The following is a 15131-nucleotide window of genomic DNA, read 5'->3' on the forward strand; positions in this document are numbered from 1 at the left end:
ACAATACCAGGATACAATAAGAAGTGGCTTGCAATAATAGAGCAGTGGTAGGCCTCAACAGGAAATCATTCTGCAGAAAGACCCTTAAAAATAAATAGCTTTCCTCTTTTTGCCAAAGGGTTGAAAGTAAGGCTAGGGCGAGATCATGACTAAACTCCCAGTACAACAGTAATGTCAGCTTTTGTCTTCTATGTTGTAACTGTTCAATAAGTGATACAGGAGGGAGAATGTTTCTTAAAGTGCAGATGCCTTGTATAAAACCCAAGGGACTCTCACTTGGAAGTGACACCTTAGGAAATCATTGCAGCTGATTTGGCTTTTATTTCTGGTTTCTATTCTTCCATCTTCAGTAAACTGTACTGTTATGTCATTTGGCCATTTCTTGAACCTGATACAAGCCTCAGATCTTCTCTGTTACAAACCTTAAGTAAGTTGATTTTCTCATCCCATGTAGTAAGAAAGACCACTCTGATTTAGCACTACTGACATAAATAAGAAATATATTCCTTACTAGGAAATTTCCAAACCTTAGTAGGGTTACTTGAGAATTGAACAATATGGCTTAATTGGTAATGCTATATGGAAATGTGATTTGTTTTTGTTTTTGTTTTTTTTGGGGGGGGGCAGGGGATAGAATAGAAAGTGGAGTGAAAGTGACCTTCCTGTGGGTCAAGTTACATAGCTAATTAGACCACACACACACACACACACACACACACACACACAAAAAAAATGTAGCTTCTTCATTAAATGCATATAGCTAAAATAAATCAAAATTAATTAGTTTCTCAAAAAATCTTCTACTCAGCTGGTGTGTCAAGTGCCAAAACACATACATACCTATTTTTCCACTAAGCTCGCTGGTAATGCTATCATAACTACAATTAGCTAAAGTTCACATAGTTATTAACATGTTTTACAGCAACAGAAAGGCAACAGCTGACTAGAAAGGATTGAGAAGTAGTAGGGCATGGTTGTGGATATGATACGCAAGATGAATACTAAACTCTTAATAGAAAAGGTTTGTGTAATTTAACATATGTACTAGTTTGAAACCTCACAAGATTTCATTTTAGATGGGAGCATGAAAACTGACTCATTCTTTTGCAGCAGAATTCTAATGAAACAAAACTGCATTGAGGAGAAGGGATTCAAAAAAAAAAAAAAAAAGCATACAGGATGAATTGCAACCATAGATCTGGGAAACATCATTAAACAGTGATGAAATATGAACTCACATATTAAGGCTTTATTTCTTTTATTGACTCAGCAAGTGCTCAACTATGAGGTTTTTTTTTTTTTTTTTTCAGTTAAAAACTTATTTATATATACAACTTATTTGTATATAATGCAGCCTTTCTCATTACAAAGAATTTATATAAGTTACAGCAAGATCCATGTTACTTTGTGGAGATGTTCAAGAAACAGCTATTTGTCATTGCTAAAGGACTTGTACCTTGCAAGCAAATGCATCATCCTTGCTGTTCACCTCTTTCCAAAAGATAAGGAAGTTTGCCAACACATGCTGCCAACAAAGGGAGTTTCCTGTGTACCTGAAATAATTTAAATATTAATGATTTTGTAAGTGGACAAAGCAATAGTCATTGGTTTACACAGAATTAGTGGTCACATCATCAACACAAAAGTAAGTAAGTCCAGGCTATTTTAAGACACAGCTGAGGTTTAGTTTTAAAAACAATACTTGTTACAGGCAGTAGAGTCAGGCCCACAGTCTTTTTGGAGGTTATCACTTAATTACAAAAGAAATTGTATGCACACAAAGAAAAAAGTCACAGTTATAAGCCTCATGAATTAGAGCAGCCTGGTCCCTGATCAGTAGTAAATTAGGGTCTATTATGTCCAAATACAACCAGGCAGAGGCACAAAGTCTGGAAAAAGGGCAGCATGGGGATGGGTGGGTGGGATTCAAGTTCCTGTTGCTGAGAAGTGCCAAAAAGTAATGCATTCTCTTTCCCTGGTTTATTTCATTTTTCAAGCTAAGGCTATTACTAATAGGATGATGATTATTATTACAGCCTCAGCAGGCATGGAGTCATCTGAGCATTAGAAATCCTGACATAGGTCGCCCCCCTGCTGCTGATTTGGAGCCCGGAGTATCTGAAGGCATCCTAAGCAGGGATGAGTTATGGTATGTCACAAAAGGGAAGATGCTGCCATTACAAAATAGTGCAGAGCTGCACGGGATCTCCAGGTGAGTGGCAGTGCCCCAGCACCAATGCAGTCCCAGCTGGAGGAGCAGGATGTCCTCCTCTAAACAGGGAGGCTGTATAGCAACCTTGTGTGCCGCAGAACCATATATTTGCTGGCCTTTGCCAGGAAGGCTGGGAAGCTCTCTTAAACTGTCCCATTTCTCCCTCCCTCAAAAACACACCCATTTTCTGCTCTTAGTAGTATTTTCCTGCAAAATTACAGCAGCATCACTCATGGCAGGTCTAGGCTGGAAATCAGTTTATTCATACCCCAGTCACATGGACTACGTTTCAATTATTTATAAAGCCAAATGGTGATCTATGTGATAGTCTGGAGTGATTCTCACTGCTATACTGTAGATTTATACAAGAAGTACAGCACCTTGCTTTTTTGCCTTTTGAAGAAAAGCAAGTGCTATATCCTTTGCATGTAAAAGATCATTTGCATGACACAAAAAGTGCCATTTGTGTCTGTGGGTAACAAACTATTCATATGTCTGCAGACTCCTTGCGAAATTGAGGCTGAAGTAAGTGAACCATACAGAAAAACTACTGAAATCAGCAGTTTGCATGCAGCAATGCTAGACCTTTGAAAAAACAGATCATTTCCTCCCAAGAAACTAAAAATTCTGCATCTACAGCTAAATTACCAAATCAAGTTTGAAAATTTGGTTTTTTTAGAATCCTGACAGAAAGTCTTAACAGGAAAACACATATGACAGAGAATGCTATGATGCCATCACATTACATGCAATATGAAACTGTGACTGAGGTATATAGTGACTGTAACTACTAAGCGGGAAAGAAGCTGGTACTTCAGCAACAACCAAGTTAACAGAAAGTATAAAATAGGGACTGGAAATACATAATGCCTAAAAATATCTCATGTAGTATTTGTTAATAACAACAACATCACAGCATAGGCAAGAAAAGTATCTAATGTCTGTGCAATAATTCAAAAAAAATTTCCTTTTTTTCAGAAATTCTTTATTAGAATTCTTACTGTTAATTCAAGTGATGGATAACAAAATATTTAACACTTGTCTTTGGATTAAGGCTGGAGGATGGTGTAATGTTTGATAGTAATGTGTTTGTTAGACCAATCTTCTAAAAATTAATCAGAAACTACATTGCATAGACCTTTTCTGCTAAAGATACACTGTGTCTTCAAACAAGTGGCATTACCAGACTTTTCTGCTGGAAGAGGAAAAAAAAACAACAATGCCGAAAAAATAACAGTGGAGTATCTTTCCTTTATGACTCCAAGCAGTTCTGCAAATTTAAGTATTACCTGAATCCAGTGGGTTTTATTCCTGCTAAAATCTCACAGTATGAAAAAATCTAAAAACAGTTTCATGAAAAAAATAGCTTATTTTATTCTACAGTAAAAATTATCATATGAAAGTGTATCAAGATGCATAGTAGGATGAAAATGTCGAGTTAAAAATATCACAGTCCTGATGAAACAAATATTTGTAAAAACAGAAGCATCTCCGTGCCTCTTATCCAAGCATGTGCTCTTTGCATTTCTACAAGCATGTAATGACATTAAAAAAAAACCTCTGAAAAAGGTAAATACTGTTTCTCCTTGAACAGAAAAGGAAATGAGCCACAGATAAGACTTAAAATTATTTCCAGTCTTTGCTAAAACCCAACAGAACAGTGGCCAAAAATGAGACAAAAGTAGGTTGTTTCATATCTTAACAAAACAGTATTTTAATTTTTGAGTTCCTTTTTGAAGAAAATTGAAAGCGTTTAGAAAGAAACTGTGATGGACATATGAAGTCTTTTTTTTTTTTTTTTTTTAAGTCAAAGCTGACATGACTTTTCAAAAAAAGAGAGACAACAAAAAAAATCAGAAATCCTGTTGGCTGAGTAGTTTTTAAGTGTGTCATAACAGAGTTAAAGATAGTATTTTCAAAATACATACTTCAGCTAATAATAAGCGTATCAACAAAGCTAAAAACGCTAAAAGAGAAGCTGCAAAAGAAATGGGAACAATCATCTTCCCTGCTAGCAAATGATTTATATGAAGAAAATACTATGCGGCAGATACAAGACTGGTAAGGGACATGGTTATATAGTAAACTTTATTAGTTTACAATGTGTAAATCTTAGCAATGTAGTAATGACTACACCTGGAATCTTTTTTTTTTTTTAAGTGAACATTGACATTACCTGTATCTCTTAATTAGTAAGATTTAGTTAGTGAGGATGTTTTGTTGTAAGTTCAGCCGTTGCTGCACATAGCACTTCCCTTGGGTCTTCTGAGCCCTGGTCCTAGTAATTTAAATGTCAGCTTTCCTACTTACTTTGCTTGACAGAGTCAAGTGTGAAATAAATAGGGGATGCACTTGTACTAACTAGGAATTTCAGTTTAAATGGATTTTTTTTTCACTGAAACAGATAATGCATGCAGTATACATTGAGATTATCTTGAGGGGACAAAAAAAAAAAATCAGCTTCATGCCAGTGTTTTATCAGAAATAGTCAGTTACAACTGCACTAAGTAGCAAAAGCAAATAAGTCTTTATGAAGTATCACTGACAAACTGCTTTTCCCCCCCCCCCCCCAAAAAGGCCACTTGGGTTAAAAATACAAAGAAAGATAACTAAGGAAATTTCTCAGCTTCCTCTTCTTTCTCTCCATCATAATTGCTTTGCTTTTGAAAGCTAACATCTTCAAATACCGAAAAAAAGAGCAGGCAAGAAAAAAGAATAGAAAGCTAATGCTTCAGTAAACAATATTATATTCAGGCCTCTTAAATCAATATGAAGCAATATCTGGTTACTTAACACTGAACCAGTATAAGTGCTGTGGTCCAAAAGCCTAATCAGTTTTAAGAAAAGGAAACAAGTTGTTTTGAAATAGAGTTATGAACTCCAATATCAGGGAAAGACTCAGTGATGAAGTTCCTTCCAGATGCCCTATACTTAGTAGCATATTTAAAACATCATTTGTTGGGTGTAAGGCAGGAAGAAGGGAAAAGGGTAAGAAAAAAGGAAGACAAACAACCTTCTTTAATGCAGTGTTTTGTATTTTATAGTACATTTCAAAAGCAAACCCCAAGTTATTATTCCTATTAAAATGCTAGAAAGTAAACAAACATTTAAACAGGCTATTGGACATAAAACACGCCTGCATTTAGCATAGGCAATGCAAGAACCTTTACAAATAAAAATAAAATAATCACATCCAAGTGGACTGACTGGCTGAATTTCAGCAAAGCTGTTTCTCTGATTTCAAGAAGGCCTCCAGGTGCTCTACTCTTAACTACAAAGGGAAAAGACAAAGCCTGCTCTAAGTGTGGAAGCAGGGATTTATTAATGGCTGAAACAAGTATCTCTTTTCAAAAGGGCTGTATCTGTATCATAGTATGTCCTCCTCCTTAGCATACTTGCTTTTATATTGTTTGTGTACTATTTTTGCACTGCGTGATTATTCAGCTCAGGAATAAACCAGTTTGATTAAAAACAACAAAAATTATGTTGTGTAACATTAGGAAAACTACAGACCATTTCCACACATTTCTGATCATGATCAGAATAGATTTATTTTTCTATGCAAGTTGTGTAAAACAAACAAACAAACAAAAAAAACCAAACAAACAAACAGTTGCACTTGACCTAGGCTCATCTTTTGAGACAAGAAACAATATTTAAAAAAAAAAAGGGGGGGGAGGGGGAACGACAGGGCAGGACTACTAAACCACAACACTTGACAAAATAAATTAGTTATGAACAAGAAATGGCCCATGCCCCTCCCCCCCCAGTACAAGGCAATGCAATACCCAAATATCTGCAAAGACTTTTCTCAGCTGCTTTGTACTTTCAGATTAATGGTGGAAGTAATATAGTGAAACCTTAAGAAATACATGCTTTTAATTTTTCCACTCAAACAAATAGGCAAGGACCTGTTTAGTAAACAGCAGTAGGAAAGATTTCTTTAATCATAAATTCATACAAATATCATCAAAGCAAATATGATGATCACCTGGAATCATCAACATCATTTAGTCTTTATGAGCAAGTACAGAATCCAAAGATGGGTTAGCCTGTCTCTCAAACATTTAACTAAATTAACAGGTTATACACAATTTTAAAGCATTACTGTTTCATTAAGTAAAGCCTTTAAAATAATAAAACATTAGGTTCAGTGACATCTTTTATTTTGGAACAAGCACTCAGCAACTCAGTTTCCCATTTCTGATATTGAAGTATTCTACACGACCAACCATTATGGTTCAATTAGGACCTTTCATCCAAAACACTTGGATTTTAGCACCTTAAAAATCAAAACAACATTGTCTTAGCAGTATCAAATGAAGACAGCTAATACAGTGCTCATCCTTTGAAAAAGGACATGGAGCATACAAACTAAGGGCATTTAGTGAGGAAAGGGGGAAACACAATTCTAAGCCATGCATTTGAATGAATACAGTTTAAATAATAAAACCCTCCTAATTATACAGCCTTTTGAGGAGGAATTTAATTTGCTTCCATACATCAAACTTCATTGTGTTTAAATCAATGTTCATTTACAACCAACATTTCAGTCAAGAATCTATTAAAAAAAAATCTGTTTATTAAACATCAGTGAGTGACCCGTCTAACTCAAAGTTTAACTCTGTACAGTAAGCAGTGCTTTTTCAAAGACTTATGCAAACCTTTAAACTAGCAAAACAAATTTATTACAGAGTTAAGGCTACTTCTTCCAACTCTCTCTAGATACTGCAGCATACATATTTGCTTCCACAGGCACAGTTCTTTGACAGCAGTAGCAGTTTGAATGACATGAATCAGATTTTTCCTTTCACTTGGACAGTGTTCATGCTAATACTGTAATTCCATTAACCTCAATAGTATCACTTCTGATGGGTAGAGAATCTCCTTTCTGCACTAATTTCTTTACTGATTTAGAGTGCATTAGCTGAATCTCTGCCTAGTTTCTATTATGCTTCTAGGCACTTACGTGTATTTTTGAGGGGGGCAGACAGAAGGGTTCTTGTTTTATTTTAAAGAAACAGACAGTATAACCAGATAAGTCCTAAACCTTATGATTTCAGGCATCTTTGGCCACAGTAACACTATTCTTTGCAATTTCAGGCAGTTTTGCCACTGAATCCAGCAAAACTGGCGCCCAGAAGCATCTTTTAGCAAAGTATCCTGCTACCTAGCAGCAACTATGAATCAATGACTAACTTGTGTACTCAAGATGGACAGTTGCTACTACAGCTGAACACTAGTGTATTCTGAGACTGTATTCCTTCTTTTCCACTTTATTTGTAACGTTAGATGCACAGATTCATACGTTAAACAAACCCATAAAAAAAATTACAAACTAAAGTAGTCAGTCTCTGGTATTAAACATTACCTGTGCTGTTGCTAAACAAATGACCAACATTAATGAGTAAACTGGTGTATTTGAACATGAAAGTCTTAACATCAGTAATCTCTGACTCCTTTCCCCCCCAGTGAAGCCAGGAATTGTATGGCAACATCATTTCCCTTCCAGGAACAACAGAGCAGTATTCAGTCTGGTTAATGCGTCCATCATAGATCATCTCTCTGCTTGGTTGCTCGGTTGTCCTCTTTGATGCCTTCAGAATTCTTCTCTGCGTCCTTTTTCTTCTTTGCTTTTTCAGGTTTTGTTTTGTTTTTTCCTTTCTCACTTTCTTTTGCTCCTTTGCCAGGATAAACCTGACCTTCCAGAGTAACATCCGCACACCTTTCTTGATTTACCAGAAAGTCTTTGATCTCCCAGGCATAACCACCATCACGTAGCATAAATATGGCACGATTGGAGCCAACAATAAACCTAGAGGAAAGATATATATATTTCTTCAGTTACCTTTGTGCCTTTCAAGTGCTAAAACATTTTGCTTCAATTCAGAGCAACTCCAACACTGAGATACACATGTAAGAGCGGTAAGCTGGTCTTCTTGTTTGGGGGTGGGGACAGAATTTACAGGCACATGTAAGGACAAGAAGTATTAAGTTTACAAATAACCAGATAGAGTTAAGAATATGAAGAGCACTTAAGGATTAATTTGGCACTACATAAAAACCACTAATAGTTATTAAATCTGCTTCATACACTTACTGTAACCCTTCTCAGTATCAACTCAAGAGTGCAACATTCCTCCGTTTCAAAATGATCCTCTGTCTCTCTCAGATAAAAATGCATTTTTAACCAAGGGAATGAAAAGCCTTTTGTGGTAACAAGACTTCCAAGTGTGATGTTTTCTATCAAGCATGTAAAGGCAAACTATTGCAGCTAAAACTGATAAATGTCTGAAATGTAATGAGGAAAAAAACTAGGCTATACATATGCCATGAGTAAGTGTTAAAAAGATCGGTGCGCTACACCAGAATTTTTCTAGAATGACTTAAAGAAAAACAAATCGGTATACAAACTGATACAGAAACAAAGAAATAGTGACAGGGCATGGGGGTAGGGGTGGAGCACAGCATGAACAGTTAAAAAGATATTCAGGAAGGAAGAAAACAAGGGTTCTGTAAAAGCAAGAAGTTTATCCTTGCATGCAGCTGCTTACCTTTGTACATCATAGTTTGCATTGAAGAGGCTGCCTTGCCACAAGCTAGTGATTTCTTCCGTCTCCTTTTCAGTGGGCTCTCCCGACACTGTGACAAACATCATCAGCGTCTTCCCCTTTTTTGTCAACTTCAGGATACTTTCAGGCTTGCCTGGATCAATTTTTGAGAAATCTATTGGTGCTGGAGGCCTCTTGTGTTCAGGAAGATCCCCCTCTTCGATGTCATCATCTTTCTGTTTTGAAAAGGAAAAAGAGACTTTAAGCTTAATGTTCCCTTTTATACAACCCTCAACTCCCACAGAACTGTTCTTTTTTGAAACTTCCCATTGTTTAGAGAATTACTCTGCTTTGATAAAAAGAAAGCTATGTTTGGTTTAATGATGGAGATTCTAAAGCAAACAAAAAAACCCAACAACAACAAAAAGAGCGAGTTGTGTCTCATGATACTTTACTAAGAATGCTGTTCTCATTTATAAGCCCCTAAAAGATGCACATTTTTATACTGACAGGTAGAATCTCATTTTCCTGTGTGTTGAGAAAAATTCCAGCCTCAAGGCTAATTCAGTTTTACTCCACCTGAACACTATATATTTCTATGAAACTATGAAGAAACAAGCATTATTTTGTGATGTTAGCAAGACGAACTGAAAAAACAGAATGGAAGAGCTTCATACACATATAAGTTTAAAAAAAACCAAAAGTATGTGCACCTGTGTATTGCTTTAAGAGGCTTCAGTATTGAGAACCACATGATTACTTGAGAATTCCATTTTCCTTTTTCTGAACAAATAAAAAACACGAGAATTCAGAATTTCAATGCTCATGCCGCAAGATAACTTTTAAAATAAAAGCTCCATGATTTTCCGAATGCACAGATGAAAAGAAGGTGGCATTCTGACAACACGATTAGTTGAAAAGACCAAATCAATGTTATAAAACAAACAAAAACAAAACAAACTGATGCCTCTGCTGAGGTTGACAGGCATTTAAATATTTGGGAGGCAGAATTCAAATTGCTGCCTTTTAAAACAGTGTCTGACAGAGAGGAGTGAATATAGTGAGAACTCGTATTAAGCCAGGACTTGATTTCTTAACAGTATTTATAACCACAGAATATCCTCCTCCCTCCCCCCAAAAAACCCTCAGATGTCTTATACTGGCATCCACCCCAAGCACTAAGAAATCAGCAGGAATTAAGGTAGATATTTTCAGTGTTGTTTTGACTTCAAACACTCAGCAAAAATATGTATCACTCCATTAGGAAATATGAATCGTAGCCATATCTAAAGATATTCTCCTCAGAAGCCTCAAAGCTCAGGAGCCCAGCTTGATTTTTAGATCTAAGTATGCTTTGCATTCTCGTCTCTGCACACGCATATTCAAGTTCACACAACACTATCCTCTTAGCGCAGGCAGTGTCCCATACCCTTTAAAGGTTAAGCTTTCACCAGTGACCTTTGTTCTTTTCCCATCTCAGTTATGTAGACTTGGCTGTCTTTCTGACAAGGGAGTTTATAATTTTGTTTCCACAGAATAAAAGTTGTAAAAGGCCTAAATTTGATCCTTTCCTTCCTTACTACTTACATATTTGCTTCAACTTTGCACGTTTAAAGCATGCATTTAAATAGTTCATATGCCTTTGAAAATTCCACAGTAAGTGAATCAGGAGCAAAGGAGAGCCCCAGGAAAGTCCCACTGCCGTCACTAAGTGGGAACAATGCTTATTTTAGGGGGAGCTGGAAAATGGTCATATTTGTAAAGTACTGTGAAAGTATAAAATCTTATGTGATTGAAGTGAAAAAACATTCTTCAGAAGTAAAAGCAAGTCAATCCTAATTTTATACTAGTTTGGTTAGCACAAAACCAGCTTGCTTCTCTTTACTGAAAAAAGTCAGAAGTAAAAGTTTTCAAATAATCTTTATACAATACAGAAATCAACTATGGCTATAGTGACAACACAACTTACTAATGAATATTACCTACATTCCTTAACTATTCAACTAAATGCTTATAAAGCAGTATTGTTGCAGTTTGAATAGAACTGTCTATTATAAGAAACGGTCAAAAGCTCCCCTTCATGCATGACACTTCTTTTCTTGACGATCCCATACAAACTATCATGCAGTATTATATTTAGAAAGCTACCTATAAAATAGAAGACTGGAAGAAAAATGTAAGCTTTTGCTTTGAAGTGTCTGGCAGATTCACTTGTTTAGACACTAACATGAGGCTTCAGAGAGAAAGCAATACATAGATAAAGCAACAATTATAGATTCCTCCTCTCTTTTCTCCTCCCCTCAACTCCTGTTCTCATATATTTCTCATTAACTCACTAGATTTTTTTTTTTTAAATATTCGCAACACATACCACCCAATTCCTTAGCATATTAAATAATCCTAGCTCAGTCAAGCCTGAGGAACACTGAAACTTATCACAATAATGAACTGTGTTAAAAAATATGACATTTTAGTTACAGAAAGACCTCCAGACCAGATTCTTAGTTCTGTCTCCAGCTCCTCTGCATTCAAGGCTGCTGGAAATTCCCCTTCCATGAGAGAAAGCCCTAGGTGGCATAAACCAAGTGTACTTTCCCTACCCTGTTCCTCCTCCACTGGAGGCACAGGCTAAGCACACTGAATGCTGGTAAATCACAGCCTGTTTACTGATCCCAGAGTAGCAAGGCATCAAAATTAAGATCCTTTAGATTCTCCAACTTTGACAAGCCTGGTCTACTCTAACCCATTCAAAGGGACTCAAAAGTTTGGAAAGTTACCTTAGTAGCAACTTTGCACACACCTCCCCCCCTCCTTTACTCTATCAAAACTAGCTTAAAAAGAGCTGAAGATTACAACCAAGTCTTTAACAAACACAGTGTTGAGAAGGAAGTGTTACTAATCTTTCAGAAGTTAACACATATCCTTGTATAATCAGAGTATTTTAAGCAGTCCCACAAGTGAGAAAAGGGGATGCAAGAAGACAGAAGATATACATGAGTAATCTTCCTTAAAGCTTTAGTTTCACATTCTGCAGCTGGGCCACTTAAGCAACCCTTATCTCTTTTCCCCTTCCCCATGCTCGTCTTCCGCTAGCTCACTCTGCCAGTAAACCAGGCAGCCACGCAAGCGATGGTGCCAGCCCACAGCACAAGAGATGGAAGGGAAAGGCGTACGCTCCTGGGACAGCTGCTGGAAAACTGCCTCAGCCTTGCCAGGCTCCCCAAGAACGTTACAGCCACCATCTTCCAGTGCCTCCACATTCATTACCACGGAAATAGAAAGTAGCAGGATTCATCTCACCGAGCCAACACTAATGAGACTCGACTTTGTACAGATGTGTGCCCTGTGCCCTTCACTCCTACTCACCCAAATGCATAACGGCCCCTTTGTCTCTCTTAATCCCTCCCCCATCAAGGCCATTCATGCCCTTTCTTTTTCCATATCCTCTAGCCACCCCCCTCAATTCTTCCATGTTCCTCATATATATCCTAACTACTATCCGGCAAAATGCCATACTGACCATCCAGAAGACCAAACAGAACCCCTAATTGTGAGCCCATGTCTCAGTTACTTTTTTCTTCCAGGGCTTTGGCGGCATGTGGATTCCTCAGTGGCCAAAGCCGGGAGGCCCTCCAGCTGCTCAGTCACATCTCTGTACGAGGTGGCGACAAGCATTTGTGCAGCACATGGTGAGCTGAACCAGAGACCTGCTCTAGCTAAAGAGAAAAAACCCAGAACAGCTTCCTCACCCTATTTGCCACATAGTTGGTACAGAACATAAAGCCAAAGATTCATAACAGCATTAACTGGAGGTGTCTCTCCTCCATCCATCCAATTAATTCATAAAATTAAAGAAGCTTATCTTTAAGATTTTTCCCACTAGGCCAAATTTGGTTGAAGTTGCCCAAAAACATCATTTAAGCCTTGATTTTTTTTTTTTTTTTAGCAAGTCAGGACTATCTGGTCCATGGCTGATAACACTAACAGAAGGTAAAGTTTGTTTTTTTACAGGTTTTATTTAACTCATATTTTAGCTCAATTTTCTAGCAATCTTCCTTTCTGAAGAGAGAGCAACAGTAACAGGTCACGGAATGACGAAGTCCAGAAGATGCCAAGCAAGTTCCTAGGCAAATATCCTTACTTCTGTTAGCTACTGTTTCTGGGCTACATATGCAAAACCTATTTCTCCATTTTGACATACTGGTATAACAAGTAATACATGTGAGACAAAACCTTTCACTCTAGTATCTCCTCCAGTTTTTGTTCAAAACATTCTAGAGAAGAGCCTCGTGAGGAGGAACAAAAGACACAGATGAATGCTTTAGCATTTATAGGAAGATGATGAGAGAAAAAAAAATTAACAAAGAGCACCAAAAAGTGGCATGACAACCACACTGAGAAATGAGAGTGACAGGCAACTGTCAAAGAAAGGTAAGGGAGCAGGTTGATAAGGATGAATGGTAGCAAGAGAGAGCTGGAATTAGCTGGAATGGTTACAGCCAGGCATGGCAGGTAAGGAAAAAAGCAAACTGCAAAAAAAAAAAAAGCACAAACAAAAGAAGAAATCTAGTCTGTAAGGGCAAATATTCATGCCTTTTGCTATCCATCCTACTGCAACAAAATTGGTATCCTTCAGTACTCCAAAACTGCTGGCATTTGGAGCTAACGAGGCTATTGACATGCACGAACAGCACGTGTTTGTAAGAAAAGGTCTTTCAGCAGTCGATGGTCTCACGTTGCAGGGAGGAAGGCAGGCAGACGGGCCGGCCGGCGGGACCCGCTGCCGGCACCCCCGGCGTGAGCGCAGCCCTGGGGGCGCTGCCGGCCCCACCGCGCCCTCGGCCCGCCAGACCCGGCCCCAGGCAAAGGCGGGCAGCGCCAGGGGCCCCAGGGCCGCGCCAGGCCGCCCGGAGCGCCCCCGCCGCGCCGCAGCGAGCGCGGAGGCTGCAGCGCCGCGGGGCCGCCGCCCGCCGAGGACACGCGGGGCCGGGGCCCGGCAGAGCCGCCCCGAGAGCGGCCCGCGCTGCCTCGGCGGGGAAAGCCGCGGCCGGGCGAGGGGAGCGCGGGCGCAGGGCTCCGGGAAGCGCAGCCCCGCCGCGGGCCCCCGGCCCCTCCCCGTACCTCCCACTGCTCCAGCAGCCGGGCCATGTCGGCGTCGTTGTAGTCCCGAATGTCCTTCTTCTTGGCCGGCCCCGCCCGCCGCTTCCCCTCGGGCTCGCCGGCCCCGGCCGCCGCGCACAGCCACAGCGCCAGGCCCAGCAGCGCCCAGCGAGCGGCCGCCGCCATCTTCTCCCGGCGCGCAGCAGCCGCAGGCGGGCAGGCGGCGCCGGCGGCCTTAAGGGGCGGGGGCGATGGCGGCGCGGAGGGCGGGGGCGGCCGGGGCCGGAGCCGGAGCCGGGACCGGAGGGAAGGAGGAGCCGAAAGGGGGAAGGGGAGCCAGGGCAGCGAAAGCGGCGCGGAGCGGAGCGGAGCGCGCTGGGCGTCCCGGGGGGGTGGGGCGGCCGGGAGCCGGGGACACCGGCGGGGCGAGTTTCGGGGTGAGGGGCTGGAGCGGGGGGGGGGGGGGAGCCGGCCGGGGCAGCAGGCGGCGGCTGGGGCGGAGGGGCCGGGCGGTCACTGAGGGCCGCCCGGGGGTGCCGCACCCGCCGGCACGAGCCGCCTGGGCCCCGCCGCGCGGGGCTGCTGCGGCGCGGGAGAGGTCGCGCTGCGCCGAGGCGCGCCCGAGCGCTCGGGGGAGGGCCGCGGCGGGGCGCCGGCACCGACACCCTCCTCCTCGGGCGACATGTCACGTCGGGGCATGTGATGCAGCCTGGACACAATGAGCCATTTTCAGCCCGGCACCCAGCACAGCCCCGCTGTGGCCCACGGCGCTGCCCTGGGTGTAGTCCCGCGGGGGATCTGGCCCAGTCTGTTGAATGAAAGATGGCCATTGTTTTCTTTTTTTAACTATGATCGAATAGCTCGTGGAACATACACGATGTGATTTGGTTTTGTTGCTCTTTTAAGCAGGGTGACAAGTATCTGTGTTCATTGATCTGTGTGGTAGGAAGCAGCTGTATTGCACCAAGGTCTGATTTTAACTAATAACAATATTAGGTTTTTAGTACTTTTAAAAATAAAGCTGTTTTGTTAATGAAATATAACTCTAAAATATCTGAACACCACAAAAATTACAAGAGATAAGGATTTGTTTTTGTACAGACTGGGACAAATAGTCCCTTGTCTGAAAGACATTGAATTATGCAGTTTAATGTCTGTATATGCTTGTATCGGTCTTCAGCCTTTCTTTTTTCCTCATGAAAGTCCTCTTAATTATAAACAGCACCATCTTCTCTTTTATCTTTTAAACTCGGACTCCAAGGAGTTTA

At 40.5% G+C, this 15131-nt stretch overlaps 1 protein-coding gene across 1 annotated transcript; it reads right to left on the minus strand.

The window, feature by feature from the left end:
• Positions 1–6069: 6069 nt before the first annotated feature.
• On the minus strand, positions 6070–14084 carry MESD (mesoderm development LRP chaperone). Its single transcript, XM_067305694.1, has 3 exons — positions 13885–14084; positions 8767–8999; positions 6070–8027 (listed from the first exon to the last, which is right to left on the minus strand). Exons 1-3 carry the CDS (start codon positions 14047–14049, stop codon positions 7763–7765), a joined length of 663 nt encoding a protein of 220 aa, XP_067161795.1. The 5' UTR covers positions 14050–14084; the 3' UTR covers positions 6070–7762.
• Positions 14085–15131: the final 1047 nt, after the last annotated feature.

This window comes from Apteryx mantelli, chromosome 15 (assembly GCF_036417845.1).
Source record: "Apteryx mantelli isolate bAptMan1 chromosome 15, bAptMan1.hap1, whole genome shotgun sequence".
NCBI classification, from domain to species: Eukaryota; Metazoa; Chordata; class Aves; order Apterygiformes; family Apterygidae; genus Apteryx; species Apteryx mantelli.

Excerpts from the sequence above, each read along its gene's own strand:
- MESD (XM_067305694.1), bottom strand. The coding sequence starts at position 14,049 with ATGGCGGCGGCCGCTCGCTGGGCGCTGCTGGGCCTGGCGCTGTGGCTG. Across the intron at positions 9,000-13,884 it reads GGCTGCTGGAGCAGTGGGAG|AAAGATGATGACATCGAAGA; the intron begins GTACGGGGAGGG and ends TTTTCAAAACAG. Across the intron at positions 8,028-8,766 it reads GCAAACTATGATGTACAAAG|GTTTATTGTTGGCTCCAATC; the intron begins GTAAGCAGCTGC and ends TCTTTCCTCTAG.